Here is a 17,372-nt window from a genome sequence, read left to right on the forward strand (position 1 = left end):
TCACGAAAAAGAAATCCCCCAAGGGAAAAAAATTGGGGAAAAAATGGGAAAAAAAGGACAATCAAAAATATGAAAATCCCAATGAAAATAGGGAATCGAAAATAGGAAATAGGAAATAGGGAATAGGGAATAGGGAATAAGAAATAAGAAATAAGAAATAAGAAAGGGAAAAAAAGGCCCAATCACTTTTTGTTTTTGCCCTAAAAATAAAATCTCCCCTTGGCATTCTTGCTTTCTTTTCTTTTTTTGCACGCGTTTATTGCCTATATACGGAGTACGGAGTACCTATAACACCTAATACTCATACCGTCGGTGGTATCACGTCCCTGGTACCTGATCCTCATGTCGGACAGAATTTCACTTGTCACACACATCTTCTAGACTGTTAGATTTGGAAATTGGCAGTTGGACCTGTGGGGGAATCCACTTGAGGGGCCCAGAATGACGCACTGGCCCAAATTTCTCAAATACAATCCCTTTATTGACAGATCGCGAGGTGTAAGTGCCTGGCCCATGGAGACCCATGGAGGCCCACGTTGGCGATGATCAGACAGGGATATACTATACCATCCTCACGACGCCGTCCCTGGTCATGGACAGAGGACATGAAGGCCCCTCGTGGGCACACGAGAGCCAAGCCACCGTTTAAACGCCCGGTGGAGCCCGAGCCGAGTCCAGGAGCCTTTTCGTTGGGTTGACACGCGGGACTGGAGTCGATCGGACTGCGTTGACCGTCTGACCGTGGTTACGATCGTGTTCCGGGTTCTGCACACTCGTTGGGTACGGAGTACATATGTACGTATGTTATACGGATGGACTACGGACGATGTAGAGATATGAAGGATCGGCTCCAATAGGTCGATGGGGCTGTCTTAGTTTCCGTTATAGTACGAAAGACATGTCGGAACTGTCCTTTATTATATTATTATGGACCTACGGTGCTCCGGACATTTTAATCTGCAGCCGGATCCTCTATATTGCATTGTTCGGGTATTGTCAGCGTCTGCCTTGGCTCTATTCAATATCACTGTGGACAAGGGCGCCTGGCAACCCAAACCTGGTACGACGTACGGAGTACGGAGTACGGGCATGCGGATTATAATTGAAAACTCGGCGGTTGCAAGGTGCCAGCACTATTGGGTCCCAGATAAGATCGACTGACGGTGCTATGTCGACTGCCCTTGCCTCTCCCCTAAGACTGTATTCTTCTCCTATATTGACGTTCCCTTTCCTCCATATGCCATTCTCCATGCTGTTTCAGCTCCCGTGTTCCATCTACACGCTGAATCGTGGCATTGCATACTCTTGCCACTTCACTGCCCCGTCTCAGAGTGTTCCACCGTGGTCCACCACGGTCCACCGTGGCCTGCATTTGGATCGGAACGGACCCCCTCGACATCCAGTATACAGCGGAGAAGGCTGTTCGGTGATGACAAGGACAGGCGACTCGACAACGGACCCCGGGGTCAGTCCTCCAAATCCGTGTTGGCAGGGGGTTTGACAAGCCACGAAATCTGCAAGGAGCAGCCGCCACAATCAAATCCCAGTACGGAGTATTGTACGGAGAACTCCCGTATTTTGGTTTTCACTAAGACATAAGCTCATCGCTGGGCGTTTGGAATATCCCACCGATCTCATTTCCGATCCCGTCCTTCACTGCGTCAGGCTCGGTATTATAGCATCGCCATTTACGGAGTATCTGATTCTCTGACCTCACTGACACATTCCGAACCACTCGTCCATTCGGGATAAATTACACACGGTGACAGACAGGAAGGATTGCGCCGTGGCAATCAACCCCCAAGCCATTGGGGGGTCGCCACGAACACAATCCCTACCGCAAGATGCCGAAGCCAAGGCTACCCAGCTCACGATAATTGACACACATCACCTCCCCCAATTGGATCAATCCAAAATAATAAATTGAGACCGCCAACGCACAATTCCCTAAACGCCCCGACATTTCTAAACCCCTACACCGAAAATCCAATATGCAGACCCGCATGCCATGTGCAGACAAATAACTTTCAAAAACCCCCAAACCCCCCCAACGGCCATGTTCGCTTGAACTGGTCCATGTGCGCGCCCGCAAAAAGTCAACCCAAAGTTGCGACCAGCACAAACGGGATGAACCTATTTTGCCCCCGGAAGGCTCGATCTCTCGGGAAAGAGGCCTCAGTGACTCATGCGTTTTCGTAGTCGATTCGGCTCTCGCTCCAAAATACTGTATCTGCGGCTCCCGCGGCGGCTCAGAAGTCGTCTGATAGACCAGCCACTGTGGCCGTGGGCATCGGGAGTAGACCGATACCCAGATCCTGTCTCGGGTCCAGAGTAGAGCTTCTGGCGAGACTGGGTGCCTGCTGGTTGGGCATCCATAGTTTTCCGGTTTGTGGGAGCGTAGACTAAGGTAAGGCGTACTCCGTATAGTATAGCTGGTATAGAGCGGGGGTGGCTGGTATCCGCTGACCGTTGGATCGCGTAGATGCAGCTGTAGTTTGTTTGAGAGCTAAATGGCTTAGGGGTGTATGTGTGTACTATCCTTCTCTGTTTGAGGAGGTGAGGTGCTAGGGTGTCTGGTCAGGGACCGGAGAGCGGGGTTGGATTCTGTGGGGGGCATGACGAGATACTTCTTTGTTGATCATCTTGGATCTGGGCGATGGAGACAAGTGATTTGAGGATTTCTTTTTGGTGTAGAGCTTTCGGGGATCGGTCGATCGGTGTTTAGGGAACGTGTGTCTGCGCTCATCTGCGCCCATTTGCGCCTAATATGGTTGGTCACTCGTGACTTCCGGTTGTTCCAGGCTGATTAGGCCTTCAGCGCGGTTTGCCTATGCTGTAGACTCTATTTTTACTTGAGATCAAGTGATACGATTGGGATGCAGGCCGATAGTGATCTGTGTCCACTGGGTTGGGATTTCAGGGTCTTGGTGCAGGTTTCTGTAGCTGTGGAATATATATTACGACCTAGTCACACTTAAGAATGAAACCCGCTTCCGTATGTCTGTATTTCTAGGGAATCCCTAACCCCATTGTACTCCGCATCCTATACGGAGTACAGAGTCCGACATACACTGGATTTGAGGCCGCTCGACATGGCTTTCCCTTCCCGTATGAGTGCTTACCCCTTGCCGCTTTTTGCTCACCGAGTAAAACCGAGCGCACCGGGTGCGGATCTGGGGTCTTTGCATTTGCATGGGATTAGATAGTCCATTTATCTTGGATAATACCAAGGTCTAGTCTTAAAATCACATGGTTCTAATGGGCACCGAGTTTTCCTTATAGACACCACACAGGAGAGCCACCTGACCTTAAGAGGTTATGAAGCTATTCGCAGAAAGCTTACGATCAATAATATGAACACAACAATTTTGATTTGACAAACATCTAATACAGAACATGCTGATGAAGTATATATAAAATCACCCAAGGATACGTCGACCGACCCTAACTGTGAGGTCAATAAAACGAATGACTGCATGTAAATACCCACACTCTTTGAAGTCTACAACCCGGTAGATACCAAAGTTCTGCCATTGAGATTATCCAATCCAGTGCAGAACGAAAAGAAGCAACCTGAAGTCAGGTTCTCCCCCTTCTTTTCTTCAAAATGTCCTATCACAGACGGATAAGAGTGTCGAAACCGGTGGTGCGACCAGGCTTGACGTTCGGGTCCTGATTGTCTTTCATCAGAAGACAAGTATTGACGCCGCCCCTCGATCTCCAGAGAGCGCGAGTGCAAGTGCCTTCGGGCTTAGCAGAACATAGCTGCCCGCAGGTATTCAGATCGGGGACATTGGTAAGGGTGATTGTTCCACTTGAGTGCGCGAGATCTGCAAGATGGTGATTAGTTCAAGTACATCGCAAGTGATCGTAAGTAACTCACTCGCTTTACACCAGACCCTGTATTGCTTTCCATGAATGACGGCAACTTTTCCATCTCCTGAATCGCCTTTTTTTATTATTCAGTAAGCAATCGTGACTTCAATTCAGCATGGCTGCGGGCGTCTCTTACAAACAGCGGCAACTTCCTTCAAGGTTGTTGCACTTTGCGCAGTTGTCAAATCCAGCTGACACTGAGCAAGGTCATCCTCGCACTTGGTCAAGTCATTTGGGCACGTTCCAACCGGCTGTTGAGGCGGAGCCGGATTATAAGGGTTGTATGGGTTGGCGGGGGGAGGTGGCGCGGGAACCTTCTTCATGTAGACGCTATCTTGGAATGATATGGACTGGCCGCCGCCAAGATCGAGGAGACACTTTTGATCGGTTGAACCCCAAGAGCTTCCGCCACATGATGTAGCAGAGTTGGCGCAAAGCTCGGCGCATTCTTGAGGCGAGTTGGCCAGGATGGCATTACCGCTGAATGGGCCAATGGTATCGCACTTGTACTCAACCCAGTACCCAGGGTTGATTTCATAGGCTTTGCCATCATCCTTGCCGGGGCAAACACTGGCAAAATTCGACTGGCCCAAGGCTAGGACGAAAAGAGAGGTGTTGATGGTAAGAGTTTGGAACCTCATCTTGGAGTGCGTTGAAAATCCTCAGAGTTGAATTGTTCTGTAGAGAGAATGGATAAAGATGATGGAGACACATCGGCTGGTTGATGAAGGCATATTTATATTGTTATGTGAACGTTCACAAAACAGATCTACACCCAAGTGATATGGGTAGATTCGACCTATGCACTCTACTTACAGATATTGTCGCTGATCAATGCGATCACCTGTTCATGGCTCTCTTAGAATTCGCTGTGTCATGATCAACAAAGCAGGGGCTAGCTAAAAGGTGGATCCTCGTATATCATCGTCGCATGCGGAGTATAGGTAGTCTGCAAGGAATACATCAAGAGCATAGGGAACCAGGACCTCGGGACCGTCATTAGGTTAGTAATATAGTCGTTCCATATAATAGTGAAAGAACAAAAGCAAAATTATGTGGTTATCGTGATGACCATGCGGGCTTTCTAAGCTTCTAAGGTTGGAAGATTCCAGCGTTGATACACTTTATATTTTTAGTTCCAAGGTTAGCTCTCACGCACCATGTTCCGTTGATAGCACCGAACCTTCAGTTGCGCCCTCGAGCCCCACTTTGTCTTCACGCTGTGTGACCTACCTAGGTACGCAACCAAGACGCTGTGTTTTCTTTTCTTTTTTTGTGTGCGCGATAGAGCCTATCTCCTAGTGCTATTTGCTGTTGTTGAGATGCCTCTCAGTGCCTCTTCCTCCAAGACTCTCGTTGTGCAGACTGCGCCTGATAGTTGTTTGCTACCTTAGAGGCTATAAAGTCCCAGCTTTCCCAGAGACAGACGAATAGGACTTTTTCCTTCTCTCTCTCTCTTCCCTAGTAGCCTCAAGAGCTATTACTCCGTAACTGTGAGATACTTAGACCCTGAGCCTCCTCATAAAGCGGCACCCCGATCGGGAAAATTCGTATTCGCGGCCTACAATCTGGTACATACTGCTATATTGTGTGTTATACACCGAGAATGTAGAATATGTCACGCACTTGAGCTAACCTTGAGAGATCGGGATACTTCATTTCAGATTGATTAAATCTCTCATAGTTTCAAACCATCCCTAACCCGGCCTCTCATTGGCGGAGCAAACCAATCCCACCCGTCTTTATGCCCAATGCCCGTGATTGATCTGGCGATCCATGACTCGAACTGGAAATTTCTGCTAGGGCATGTCGCACCAAGAGGTCTAGCATTGAAATGCCATGCGATATCAGACGGAGCAAGACCATGTGAAGTAATAATCTTCTCCCAACCCCGCATCGATGCTCAGACTCCGGGCTTTAATGGACGGAGACAATCCTAGCTCGCGTTCGTATTGGATGGAACAACTCGGAAGAAAAAGATGAGAGAAAAATAAATAAATTCTAGAACCCGTCAAGAGTCGGTCTGGTTGGGTTTAAAATGTCCGGACAGACATAACATCCCATCAAATGCACCCATAGTCCCTTCTCTCTGTTTCCTGCTGTACGGAGTATATCCCAACCCATAACCCTCCCGTTCTCCTACGTGTCTACCCGAGGTAGTTACGGAGACAGACTACTTCACTAGCCAAAACACTGGCTTCGTTTTACCTGCGGATCCTCCGGCTTCCTGATCGCCTGACACATTCTCCCAGTCCCACACATATCCACCCTGAACGCAGAACCATCTCACCGACTTTCTAACTGAAGTCCGTCTTCAAGTATGGCAGCGTTGTGGATATTTGTGGCCCTCGGTTACTTGCTGCTGTATGCCTTCGCCGTGACGCAAACCCAAAATTGGCGCGTTTTCGTCACAAATCGCATTGCCAATTGAGCTCTTCGAGTTTGGCGCGTTAGGCGCGTCAAGAGATTGGGGAATGGCGATGCCTTTTCTGGCTCTTGTGTTCTGATCGAACAATTCGCTTACCCGGCTGTGCATTTGGTATTGAGAGGCGAGGGTGCTCAAACCTGATCCAAGATTCACGACTGTCTTTTACGACTATTATAACAACTTATCTTTATCGATTCACCCGGGGGATGAGGGGAGATGACGATTGATATCCTATCGAGGCTGGTCCCTTTCGCGGAGGTCGATTCGAGACTGCAAAGGGGCTTCGCTACACCTAGACTCTTTTTACGATTATTGATGATTATGACGAGACATGATTTTGATGGATGGCGTTGGATACCATGGGAGACGAGACTACACTTTTGTATGTCGTTTAAAAGACTTGAGATTCACATTTTTTTTGGTGTTTGTGCCCTATCAGCCTTTTGACACGCAAAAAGAACCCTTCCAAAATGATTCCATATTCGTATCCCGGGGTGTAGAGGACAGTATATAAGAGGGGCGTGAATGACCGTCCCCGTCCCTGCAGCCGATACTTGTGCTGCACACTGGGGATCAGTTGACAGATGTTCACATTGAATTAAGACCCGAAGAAAGGGGCAATCCCCGTCTTGTTCTCCTTCCACATGGCAGGGTGCATTGAATATAGGGATTGCATCAAGCCCTTCTCCGCCTAGGACCTTTTTGTGGATTTTTGAAAATCAACTAGTCGAAGTACAGTAGTAAATCTTACAACTGAAACAGCGGTTGTTTTCTTCAGAACCAGATCTTGATCAACTCCTCACTGACAGCACTGGGCGTCAACACACCGCTATCTGTGATCAGGGCGGAGATCAGATGAGGCGGAGTGAAATCGACCGAATCGCAGAGGGGTAGCTTGATTGTGGCTTGTGCATTTGTCTGCTGCTTGCTCTCCTCTGCAAGGTCCTCCTCGGACTTGAACTCGAGCACGTGCTGCTCAATCGGCAGGTCATACTGACCAAGGGGATACAGGCGAACGAACTTGTGACTCTCAGCCACCACATAGAACGGCTTGCCAATAGCCTTGGCGAGGAGACCGATTTGGTATGTTCCCATGCGAGAGACAATACCTCCATTTTCAACCACACCTTCAGCACCCACGATGACCATATCTGCCTTGCCGAGAGAATATGCCACCGCGGACTCGGGAATAGTCGAGACGGGGACGCCCTTGGCTCTTAAAGCACGTACTGTTTCCATACCCTCTGGCTCTTCATTCGGGTGGCTGCAATCTTGGGAGGTGGAAGATAGAACGTAGATAACACGGAATCGCACAGCGGACGGACCACCTTCCTCATCCGCGGCCTTCTGCAATAGAGCTGCGACAGCTCGGGAGCCACCGTTTGTGAGGATAGTGCTGCCATCGCGAATGAAGCCGCGGCCGAATGCTGCGATTTTATCGCGGCTTTCCTTCGCGCGTCGGATGAACAGACGTCCATTCGACAAAAGATGTGTGCGGATGGCTTTGAAATCGCCTGCGGGACCCAGTTGTCCAGGGCGCTGTAGTGTGGTAATCAGGTATCGTTGGAAGAGATCGGTTCCAGCAGAGAGACCGATAGGGTTGGGGATGGATTGCTTCAGGTGGGCGGTGGATTTTTCGAGTAGGTCCAGGGTCTCTGATATCGTGGACGAGGCAGAATGTGTGAGTAGTAGGACCAGGGCTTCAATGGCCGCGATAGGCATAGTGATGTCGGCATCGGAGCGGAGGAGTTCATTGTAGGTTGCGACAATGCTGAGGGAACGGTAAGCCGATGCTAGAGCTTTGAGGGAGCCGGTGCTACTCACTCGAACGGTTTGGAATCAGCCGAAGCCATGTCTGATGTGTTAGTTGCCATGCTGTTTGAATGTCGAAGTCAAGAGGATGCGAACAAAGCGATATAGAGGAAACAAAAAGAGTCATGAATTCTATGTTTGTCTTGTTTGCTCCCTGCCCCTCCAGACGCTAGCCTCGATCGGGCGGTGTGCGGGATTGTCTCCAAGTAAACAATCAATCCGCATCAACAACAGTAGTTAGTCCACTAACGGCGTCAAGAAACCCCTTGCCTATTGATAGGTTTCCACGCTATCATGTCGCGTAACTCTATCGCGATGGGGTACAACAACCGTATGAGCCAGCAATTCCAAGGCACCCAGCACCATGGTCGAGGTCGCAAGAAGGAAGACGAGAATGACGCCCTCATGCGTCTGGTGAGCTCACTGTTTGCCCAAGTTTACGTCTGGAACTAACAAAACAAAAGCCCGATAAAGAGATTGCAGGATGTATCAACGACATTGGTATTCCGTTCAACCTCTCCGATCTGGCTAAACCAAACCCCCAGCAAATCCAGATGGTGTTCGAATGGTTTGCCGAGCTGCTCATGAACACAACCCGGGAGACGGTGGAGCCTGCAATGCATGCAGCCGCAGAAGATCTATGTGGCGACTATCCTGATATAGTTCCTAATGATACCCGTAATCTTATGGGTTTCTTTATCATGCTCCGAAAGCTGTTGGCTGAGGTATTTGCCCATCTCTTATTACGCCGCTGAGAAAAGAATGCTAACGCGTTTGGTACTAAATAGTGCGGTGTCAACGACTTCACCTTCACAGATTTGACTAAGCCGACACATGAGCGACTTGTTAAAATCTTATCGTATTTGATAAACTTTGTTCGATTCCGAGAATCGCAAACAGCCGTGATTGACGAACACTTCAACAAGACCGAGAAGACGAAATCGCGCATTGAGGAACTTCTTGCAGAAAACCAGGAAATGGAATTAAGGCTGAGGGAGATGCGCCAGGACCTCCAGTCCAATGAAGCGCATGTGAGGGAGAAAGTTTCCCGAAACGATGAGCTCAAGGCACGGTTATTGGAACTGAGCCGGGAGCAGTCGCGAGTTGCAGAAACACTTGATCGAGTTAAGACAGAAAGAGGTCGGCGGCAGCAGCAGTTGGAAGAGAAGACCGAACGAACCGTCCGTTCACGACAAGAAGCGGAGAAATTGCGGCCTTATGTGCTCGAATCTCCCGCTACTCTCCAGTCATCACTAGCTGAACTATCTGAGAACCTGATGCGTGAGAAAGCCTCTATTGACGCGATGGAGAGGCGAGCCCGCGCACTCCAGACATCGTCGGACACGTTCACAGTTGTCTCCAACGATGTACAGGGTTGCGTTAAATTGCTCGATGACATTTCGACCGAACTGCAAAAAGAGGACGAAGAAGAGTCCCGAGCTGCTAGAACTACAGAGGCTATCTCGGATAGAGGGAATAGCGTTCGCGAAGTGGAGCAAACCGAAAAGCTCTTGCAGCGTCAAATGGCGCGTTGGGTCGAACGGATTGAAACACTACAGAAGAATGCACAGGAGAAAGCCGAACTTGCGCAGGCTCGCATGGAGGAACTCCGTAGTGTTCAAAAACAACTTCGCGATGAGCGTGCAGAAAAGCAACGTGATATGGAGCGGAGACGTATTCGCATTGAACAGACAGAGAAGAAGGTATGTCTTATCATGTGTGTTACGGAAATGAACGATTGCTGACGCACCCTCCTAGATGGCTGACCTGAAGGAGAACATCGAGAGCGAGATTCAGTCGGCGCACGACCAGTACCTGAAACTCGAGTCACATATCAAGCTGTACATGACGGAGATGGAGAAGTCTTTGTGATCAACCAGTTGTCATTTATGTGCAAAACAGGAGTTCAGCGGTCAGCTATAGGATACCCGGATAATACAGATTCATCCACAGGAGTTTTATGTTACAATATCATGTCTGGTTTCAACAATAGCCTATCCCATTATTTAGCCTCAGTTCAATAGTTTTGGTCGAACTTGAACCAGCGTTCAGCCACCCGTTTCACTGTGACACCTCGTTTATTCCCTATACTTTCGTCGCCTCGCATTCGCACTGAACCATTTAGCAAGGGCACATTCACATCCCAGAGGTTTCTTCCCCAATCAGCACATGAAGGGTCTAGAGCATTGATACACTCATAAAGTCGGAGATCCATCCCCGCCCTAAAACCGGCTTCGACAGCAGAAGCAAGCGTTCTTGAAATTCCCTGGGCTGAGAACTCTGAAGTCGTAACATGCAAAGCTATCATGTCAAGGATCACAAGGAGATGTCGGTCATGGCACTGGGTTCTGTCTTCGGCAGCCACTCCGCCAACAGGACTGAAGACAGCCAGATATGCCCTGAGACTTTCTAAACTGGGACAAAACGTCAAACGTATTTTGCTGGATCTTGCAAGTAGCCCAATGGTTTTCGTAAGCAGGTCATGGCCGACGGCAGCGGTTGGATCGGCGCGTTGTGAACGAATGGCTGCTGTCAACTGTGCCAGGAACGCGGCTTTTGTCGCACAAACAATGAGATTCGTGTCTGAATTGCCTTCAAGAAGTTGCTGCAATAGATCGGACACCAAACCACAGTGAGCGATCGTGCGCGTTGGACCCATTGCTATAAATAGCTGTGTTGTAGCTCTTATTTATTGGGTCTTCGAGGTCATCAATGTGGAATGGAACATTTCGACCGTCGTATTATGATCCATCAACCGCAAAAATCCATAATTTGGAGAATATCGTGTTGGACGTGGTGTGTACTTAAGGGTTGCAGATCGAAGGCGGGCGAAGAATAGCATCATCCACCTTTCCACTTCCGCGGAGCAGCTCCGCCTTTTCTCCCCTCACCACGCACCCTCCTCCAACCCTTTCAACGCCCTTGGACTGGGCCCTCACAGTCTGGAAAGATGGAAACAATTTCCAGGATATCCTCGATGCTGGAGACAGGTATGTCGGTTTGCGTCGGTTGCAATCCGCTCTATTTGGCATGAACTGACCGTGGAACGTCACTGAGCGCACAGCTCGAGAGCTCACGATAGAGGCTGCCCAGTCCGCTACTATTCACCGGGCCTCTAGCACCGACTATAGTTCGCGAACATACAGTTCTGCGCATATCAAGAAACTCCTTGATAGCCGCCATGAGCGGGAAGTGTTGGATGGAATGCGGAAGGTCATCTCGGTATGGGGATTGTGAACAAGAGACTATGAAGTACAATGACTGACTCAATTCGCTGCCGCAGTTGATGTACCGGACCGAACCTACCCTTACGTTCTTTTCGGCAGTTGTCAAGAATGTGGCCAGCGCCAGCCTCGAAGTCAAGAAACTGGTTTACATTTACTTGGTCCATCATGCGGAGGCTGAGCCGGATATGGCACTACTATCCATCAACGCGATCCAGAAATCACTCACCGATTCAAACCCGCAGGTCCGGACAATGGCGCTTCGGACGATGTCGGGAATCCGGGTTCCGGTGATTAGCCAGATCGTGTCGCTGGCAATTAAGAGAGGATGTGGAGATATGAGTCCGCACGTGCGCAAGGCCGCTGCTTTGGCTATTCCCAAGTGCTATCGTCTGGATCCCAATACGCTGCCGCAGCTGATGGGATATCTCGAGACGCTCTTGGGCGATCCTCAATACTTTGTTGTCGGTCCCGCAATCGCTGCCTTTTTGGATCTGTGTCCGAATGAGATTGATCTAATTCATAAGCACTACCGCAGCCTCGTCAAGAAGCTGGTTGATATGGATGAATGGAGTCAGCTAGCAACATTGCGACTGCTAACAGTATATGCGCGAAAATGTTTCCCTCATCGAACCCAGAAAGTCAAACAGACAGCGCCGCAGGCATTCTACGACGATGAAAATCAGCAACAGGGGAACCAGAATGATGGCGAAGAGCTCGAAGTTGCAGTAATGGATCCGGATCTTGAGCTTTTACTCCGAGCTTGCAAGGTTCTACTACAGAGCCGAAACTCCGCCGTCATTGTCAGCGTCGTCCGTTGCTTCTTTTACCTTGCCCCGTCAGAATATATTGCTTTAGCGGCTGGTCCTCTAGTGGCTCTTTTACGAAGCCCGCAAGATATGCAACTGATCGCCCTGTACAACATCGTCGCAGTTGCCTTGAAGGCCCCGAAACCATTTGCTAAATACACCGCCCACTTCCTTGTCCATGCCAACGACCCTTCGCATATCTGGCGCCTTAAATTGGAAGTGCTGACCATTCTATTCCCGCACTGTGGGAAACACTGGAAAGGTGTGATAATCAACGAATTAGAGCACTTTTCTAAAGGCACCGACCCCGAGTTGGTACGAGAGAGTGTACAAGCCATTGGGCGCTGTGCCCAAGGGGATACAAGTACCACTGGATTGTGCCTACGAATTCTTCTCAGTCAGATATCCAGTTCGGATGACAACCTTGTGTCAGAGTCACTTACTGTCATTCGTCATTTGATTCAACAAGATCCATCCTCACATACAAGGACGGTTCTCCAACTCGTCAAGCATTTGGGTACAACAACACACCCAGATGCACGAGCTACCATTATATGGCTAGTCGGCGAATTCGCCGGTGTTAACCCAGAGAACAACATTGCACCTGACGTCCTCCGCATTTTGATCAAAGGGTTCGCAGATGAGATGGAAACTGTCAAACAGCAAATTGTGCTCCTTGGCGCTAAAGTGTATCTCCACCATCTGTTGCAAAACCCGCCGAAGGAACAACCTGAACAGACTGAAGTGTCATCACTGCCCGAGAAGCCCGCCAAAGCCCAGCAGGAGTTCCACAATGAATGGTCCGACAATCAGAACGATGACTCGCAAGATCCTGCCCAGCCCGAAGAGGCAGAAAGTACACAGGGAAATGACAATATTGAGTCAAAGGAAGAGGAATCCGAAGACCGCATTACCTTACTATGGAGGTACATCCTCCTTCTCGCACGCTACGACACTTCCTACGACCTGCGTGATCGGGCCCGTCTTTACAAGAATCTCTTAGAAACACCCTCTTCTACCCAACTTGCCAATCTCCTCCTCCTGGCACCTAAGCCAGTTCCCCATGCCCCTAGCCCATCCGAAACACGCAAAGATTTGCTCGTTGGCTCTGCCACCCTTGTCGTCGGCCCCGACGCTGGGTACCATGGACTGCGGGGATACATGAACCTTCCAGATTGGGTCGAGCTAGGCCAGGAACCCGATCCAAGCCTCCGTATCGATGATGTGAAACCAGACACATCCACCAACTCAGCCTCTATGACTGCAGGTGATCGTCTCGATAGAGCACTCCGTGAACATCAAACCACTTCCATGCCAAGTCGCAACCGAAATAACACGGTTATGCCGGTAGATCCGACTGGGAAGAAGACCCTTGACCAATGGCTACAGGAAGAGGACGAAGAAACCGAGACAGAGTCTGAAACGGATTCCGAGGAAGAAGAAACTGATTCCGAGGAAGAGGAGACGGACTCGGAAGAAGAGTCTGACTCGGAGGAAGATGATGATTCTGAAGAAGAGACTGATTCTGAGACCGAAGCCGTGCATAAAGAGGCCCAGCAATTACTCCGTTAAATATAGGTGATGGCTGCATTTATAGATGCTGGCTTGATTGGACATCATTTTTGAGTATATTGAAAATATGAGAAAATGAACTTGAATGAAAATATTAGACCGATGCTTCAAAGTCCGTAAACTGCTATATGTGACCACGGGAGAGGGCATGTCCTGTAACCTTTCGGTTTTGCTCAGGGGCTCGGTTTCTGTAGTCTTTTGCCCGATCAACAAGATCTTGAGAAACGCCTCGGATGAGAGCCCAGGGCTCCCCGGCTGACACAAAGGCCTACGCCATGGCAACGCCCTACATCAAACAACAATCACCAGAACGGCTCGTGCCGAGCTGTGACCCCATCTCTGCTGTGGCGTTTGATTGGCTGCGTCGGCATTGCTTTCAGGCATCGCCTAGACCGACCAACCACATCACAGGAGGGTATAAGACAATGAATCGGTGTAGAACTAGTTGGGATTGAAACAGTCCGAGATGAATCTGGTCGATCTAAAGATTCGGACTGCCCGGAATGCTCGCCAAAGGCCAAGATCTGTACTTTCATTGCTTTTTTTCCTGCAGTACAACCATCCAAAGTACTACCTCAGAGAGATCTGGTTGCCTACCTGATACCTACTTGTATGAGAAGCCTCAGAGACTAGGACAATCTACACTGCAAAGATGGACATCTCCCGCATCATCAAGCCCTGGAAGCTCGATCCTCAAAGAAACTTGGTCTTCGTGAACGCAACTATTGTTGATCCAGCCCAGGGCAAGTTGATCCATGATGCTACAGTCCGAATCTCAGAAGGCAAGATCCTTCAAATAGTCACAGATGGGTCATACGCAGCCACCAAAGACGGCTCAGAAGAGACCGTGATCGACCTGACCGGGAAATACCTATGTCCTGGACTGATCGACTGCCACGTCCACATCGCCGTGGTCCCAGGTGAAGCCGACCTCCGAGCCTACAAAGGCATGTCCGAGCGATTTAGTCTTCTACGACAGCCACATGTGCTCAAATCCATGCTCGACCGCGGCTTCACCTCAATCCGGGACTGCGGGGGCGCAGGCCTAGCAATGAAAGAGGCCATCGAGGACGGCGTCGTTCCAGGTCCCCGTCTCTTCATCGCCGGAAATGCACTCTCCCAAACTGGCGGCCACGGCGACATGCGCGGGCCCCATGACTCACAGCTCTGCTGTGGTGGCTCCATATCTGGAATCAGCAGGATCGTTGACGGTCCCGCGGAGTGCTATAAATATGCACGCGAGGAGCTGCGCCAGGGTGCAGACTTTATCAAGATCATGGGTGGCGGGGGTGTGGCTAGTCCCACAGACCATATTGATCATGTGCAGTTCTCGGATGAGGAGATCAGGGCTATTGTTACTGTTGCGCGGAACGCGGGCACGTATGTTACGAGCCATTGCTATACACCGCAGGCAATTCAACAGGCTATCAAGCTTGGAGTGCGTGGCATTGAGCATGGGAATCTGATTGATCTTGAGACGGCGAAGATGATGGCTGAGAGGGATGTATTCTTGACTCCGACGTTCATTGCACATGTCATGTGCAAGGAGATGAATTTCCTTCCGGCTGCCAGTGCTGCTAAGAATGATAAGCTGCTTGAGAAGGGATTGAAGGGGATAAAGATGGCTGTTGATGCTGGTGTCACTGTTTGCTTTGGGACTGATCTTCTTGGTCCGATGCATTTTGCTCAGAGCAAGGAGTTCGCAGTGCGTAGTTCTGTTTTGACTCCGTTGCAGATTCTGCGCAGTGCTACTGTCAATGCTGCCCGTCTTGTCATGCAGGAGGATACACTGGGTCAGGTTCGTGAGGGGTTTGTGGCGGATTTATTGATCCTAAACGAGAATCCTTTGGAGGATATCACGATTCTGGATAGAGTGGAGGAGCACATCCTGGCTGTGATTAAGGATGGGAGGGTCGCTACTTCACGATGGGACAGCATTCATGTGGATCTTTGAAAATTTGAGGGTAAAGAGTGCAACTTCTCTGTTACCTACCTGTACACAGCGATGGCTATTTGTAGTTGCCCCGGTTAGCCAGTTGGTGTAGGTTGACACCTTGCCCTTCAGGCATCCAGGGTCGAAAGCGGTGTCATAACCGAGCGCCGGAGGTGCCTGAGCTCATCCCGCAATTCGGCCTTTATGTCGCGGATATCAAACAACAGTCGAGCTTCCACCCCTGGAACGAGGATCGACTGTACGTCCAGGATGCTCGCCAGACCGACAAACATATCTCTTTCATTGTCTCTTCCAATCTTCCGTCTCGACATCGAATCCTCGAATATCACCCTCCTTTAGCTCTCTGCACTCGTCTAGGACCAGGTCCAGGGAGCTCCCCGCTTTTTTCCTTCGCGTTTTAGATTCGCCATACCACACCGAGAAGAGTACTTGTCCCTCGTTTGTCCTAGAGTTGTTGTATTTGCTTGGCGCCACAATGCCTGGTCTACCAAGTACGTGCATGCCCTTTAGTTCCATATGGCAATTTGCGTGGTTATACTGACCTGCCACCTCACAGCTAATATCGACCTCGATGAGTGCATCTCCCGGCTCTACAAGAAGGAGCTGCTTGCAGAATCGGTGATAGAAGCGATCTGTCTAAAAGCAAAAGAGTTATTGATGAAAGAAAGCAATGTCGTGCATATTGCTGCTCCGGTGACTGTGGTTGGAGACATCCATGGCCAATTCTTTGATATGATTGAGATCTTCAAGATCGGGGGTTACTGTCCAGATACAAACTACCTTTTCCTCGGTTAGTCGCACATGGCAATGCATTTGAATGACGGATGACAGCGAGCCTTGAGCTCCCGCATCATCGTTTACTTTTGCGTGGATTGTCGCTGACCATTTGACTGATAGGTGACTACGTCGACCGAGGCTTGTTCAGCGTGGAGACTATATCGCTTCTGGTCTGTCTCAAACTACGATACCCCCAAAGAGTACACCTCATCCGCGGCAACCACGAATCGCGCGGAGTCACTCAGTCATATGGCTTCTATACCGAGTGTGCCCGCAAATATGGCAACGCTAATGTCTGGCACTACTTCACCGACATGTTCGACTTCTTGACACTAAGTGTTGTGATTAACGACGAGATTTTCTGTGTGCATGGCGGCTTGTCACCTTCGATTCATTCCATTGATCAAATCAAGATCATTGATCGGTTCCGCGAGATCCCCCATGAAGGCCCCATGGCGGACCTTGTTTGGTCTGACCCCGACACGGAACGTGATGAATTCTCCCTTTCTCCCCGAGGTGCTGGTTATACATTTGGAGCGCAAGTTGTGCGGAAATTCTTAGACGTGAACAGCATGTCGCATATCCTGCGTGCACACCAGCTCTGCCAGGAGGGCTATCAAGTTTTATATGATGACCGTCTGAGCACGGTCTGGAGTGCGCCCAACTATTGCTACCGCTGTGGAAACTTGGCCAGTGTCCTCGAAGTGAGTGACTCTGGCGAGCGCTTCTTCAATATTTTCGATGCGGCACCGGAAAATGATGCCCATCGACTTGAACAGCTGGGCCAGCAACAGCAGCAGATGAAGGATGGCTCCACTGCAATGCCCGACTACTTCTTGTGAATCTCCCAATCTTGTTGTGATAGTGATACCCATTGGTTAATGTTTTGTTTGATGTTCATGTTGACGGCTTTTTTTGCA

The 17,372-nt window shown here is 49.7% G+C and overlaps 6 protein-coding genes across 6 annotated transcripts; 4 read left to right on the plus strand and 2 right to left on the minus strand.

Annotated features, from left to right (window-relative positions):
• Positions 1-2,175: 2,175 nt before the first annotated feature.
• Positions 2,176-8,178, minus strand: N7457_004677 (translation initiation factor eIF2B subunit alpha; the record flags this gene model as incomplete). Its single annotated transcript, XM_057175722.1, has 3 exons — positions 2,176-2,452; positions 7,086-8,075; positions 8,129-8,178. The coding sequence occupies 3 exons, from the start codon at positions 8,176-8,178 to the stop codon at positions 2,176-2,178; spliced, it is 1,317 nt and encodes a 438-aa protein (XP_057032769.1).
• A 232-nt stretch (positions 8,179-8,410) lies between these two features.
• On the plus strand, positions 8,411-9,988 carry nuf2 (kinetochore-associated Ndc80 complex subunit NUF2; the record flags this gene model as incomplete). The annotated part of the gene is made up of 4 exons (XM_057175723.1): positions 8,411-8,530; positions 8,581-8,841; positions 8,905-9,819; positions 9,875-9,988. 4 exons carry the CDS (start codon positions 8,411-8,413, stop codon positions 9,986-9,988), a joined length of 1,410 nt encoding a protein of 469 aa, XP_057032770.1.
• Positions 9,989-10,133: 145 nt separating this feature from the next.
• Positions 10,134-10,775, minus strand: N7457_004679 (uncharacterized protein; the record flags this gene model as incomplete). The annotated part of the gene is made up of 1 exon (XM_057175724.1): positions 10,134-10,775. The coding sequence occupies one exon, from the start codon at positions 10,773-10,775 to the stop codon at positions 10,134-10,136; it is 642 nt and encodes a 213-aa protein (XP_057032771.1).
• Positions 10,776-11,066: 291 nt separating this feature from the next.
• On the plus strand, positions 11,067-13,721 carry N7457_004680 (AP-3 complex subunit beta; the record flags this gene model as incomplete). The annotated part of the gene is made up of 3 exons (XM_057175725.1): positions 11,067-11,106; positions 11,181-11,338; positions 11,400-13,721. 3 exons carry the CDS (start codon positions 11,067-11,069, stop codon positions 13,719-13,721), a joined length of 2,520 nt encoding a protein of 839 aa, XP_057032772.1.
• A 652-nt stretch (positions 13,722-14,373) lies between these two features.
• Positions 14,374-15,675, plus strand: N7457_004681 (metal-dependent hydrolase family protein; the record flags this gene model as incomplete). Its single annotated transcript, XM_057175726.1, has 1 exon — positions 14,374-15,675. One exon carries the CDS (start codon positions 14,374-14,376, stop codon positions 15,673-15,675), a length of 1,302 nt encoding a protein of 433 aa, XP_057032773.1.
• A 475-nt stretch (positions 15,676-16,150) lies between these two features.
• N7457_004682 (serine/threonine-protein phosphatase) lies at positions 16,151-17,294 on the plus strand (the record flags this gene model as incomplete). The annotated part of the gene is made up of 3 exons (XM_057175727.1): positions 16,151-16,166; positions 16,232-16,465; positions 16,573-17,294. 3 exons carry the CDS (start codon positions 16,151-16,153, stop codon positions 17,292-17,294), a joined length of 972 nt encoding a protein of 323 aa, XP_057032774.1.
• Between the last annotated feature and the right edge of the window lie 78 nt (positions 17,295-17,372).

The sequence above is a fragment of the Penicillium paradoxum genome (assembly GCF_028828445.1).
Source record: "Penicillium paradoxum strain IBT 22861 chromosome Unknown utg000004l_segment0_segment0, whole genome shotgun sequence".
In the NCBI taxonomy this organism is placed as follows: Eukaryota; Fungi; Ascomycota; class Eurotiomycetes; order Eurotiales; family Aspergillaceae; genus Penicillium; species Penicillium paradoxum.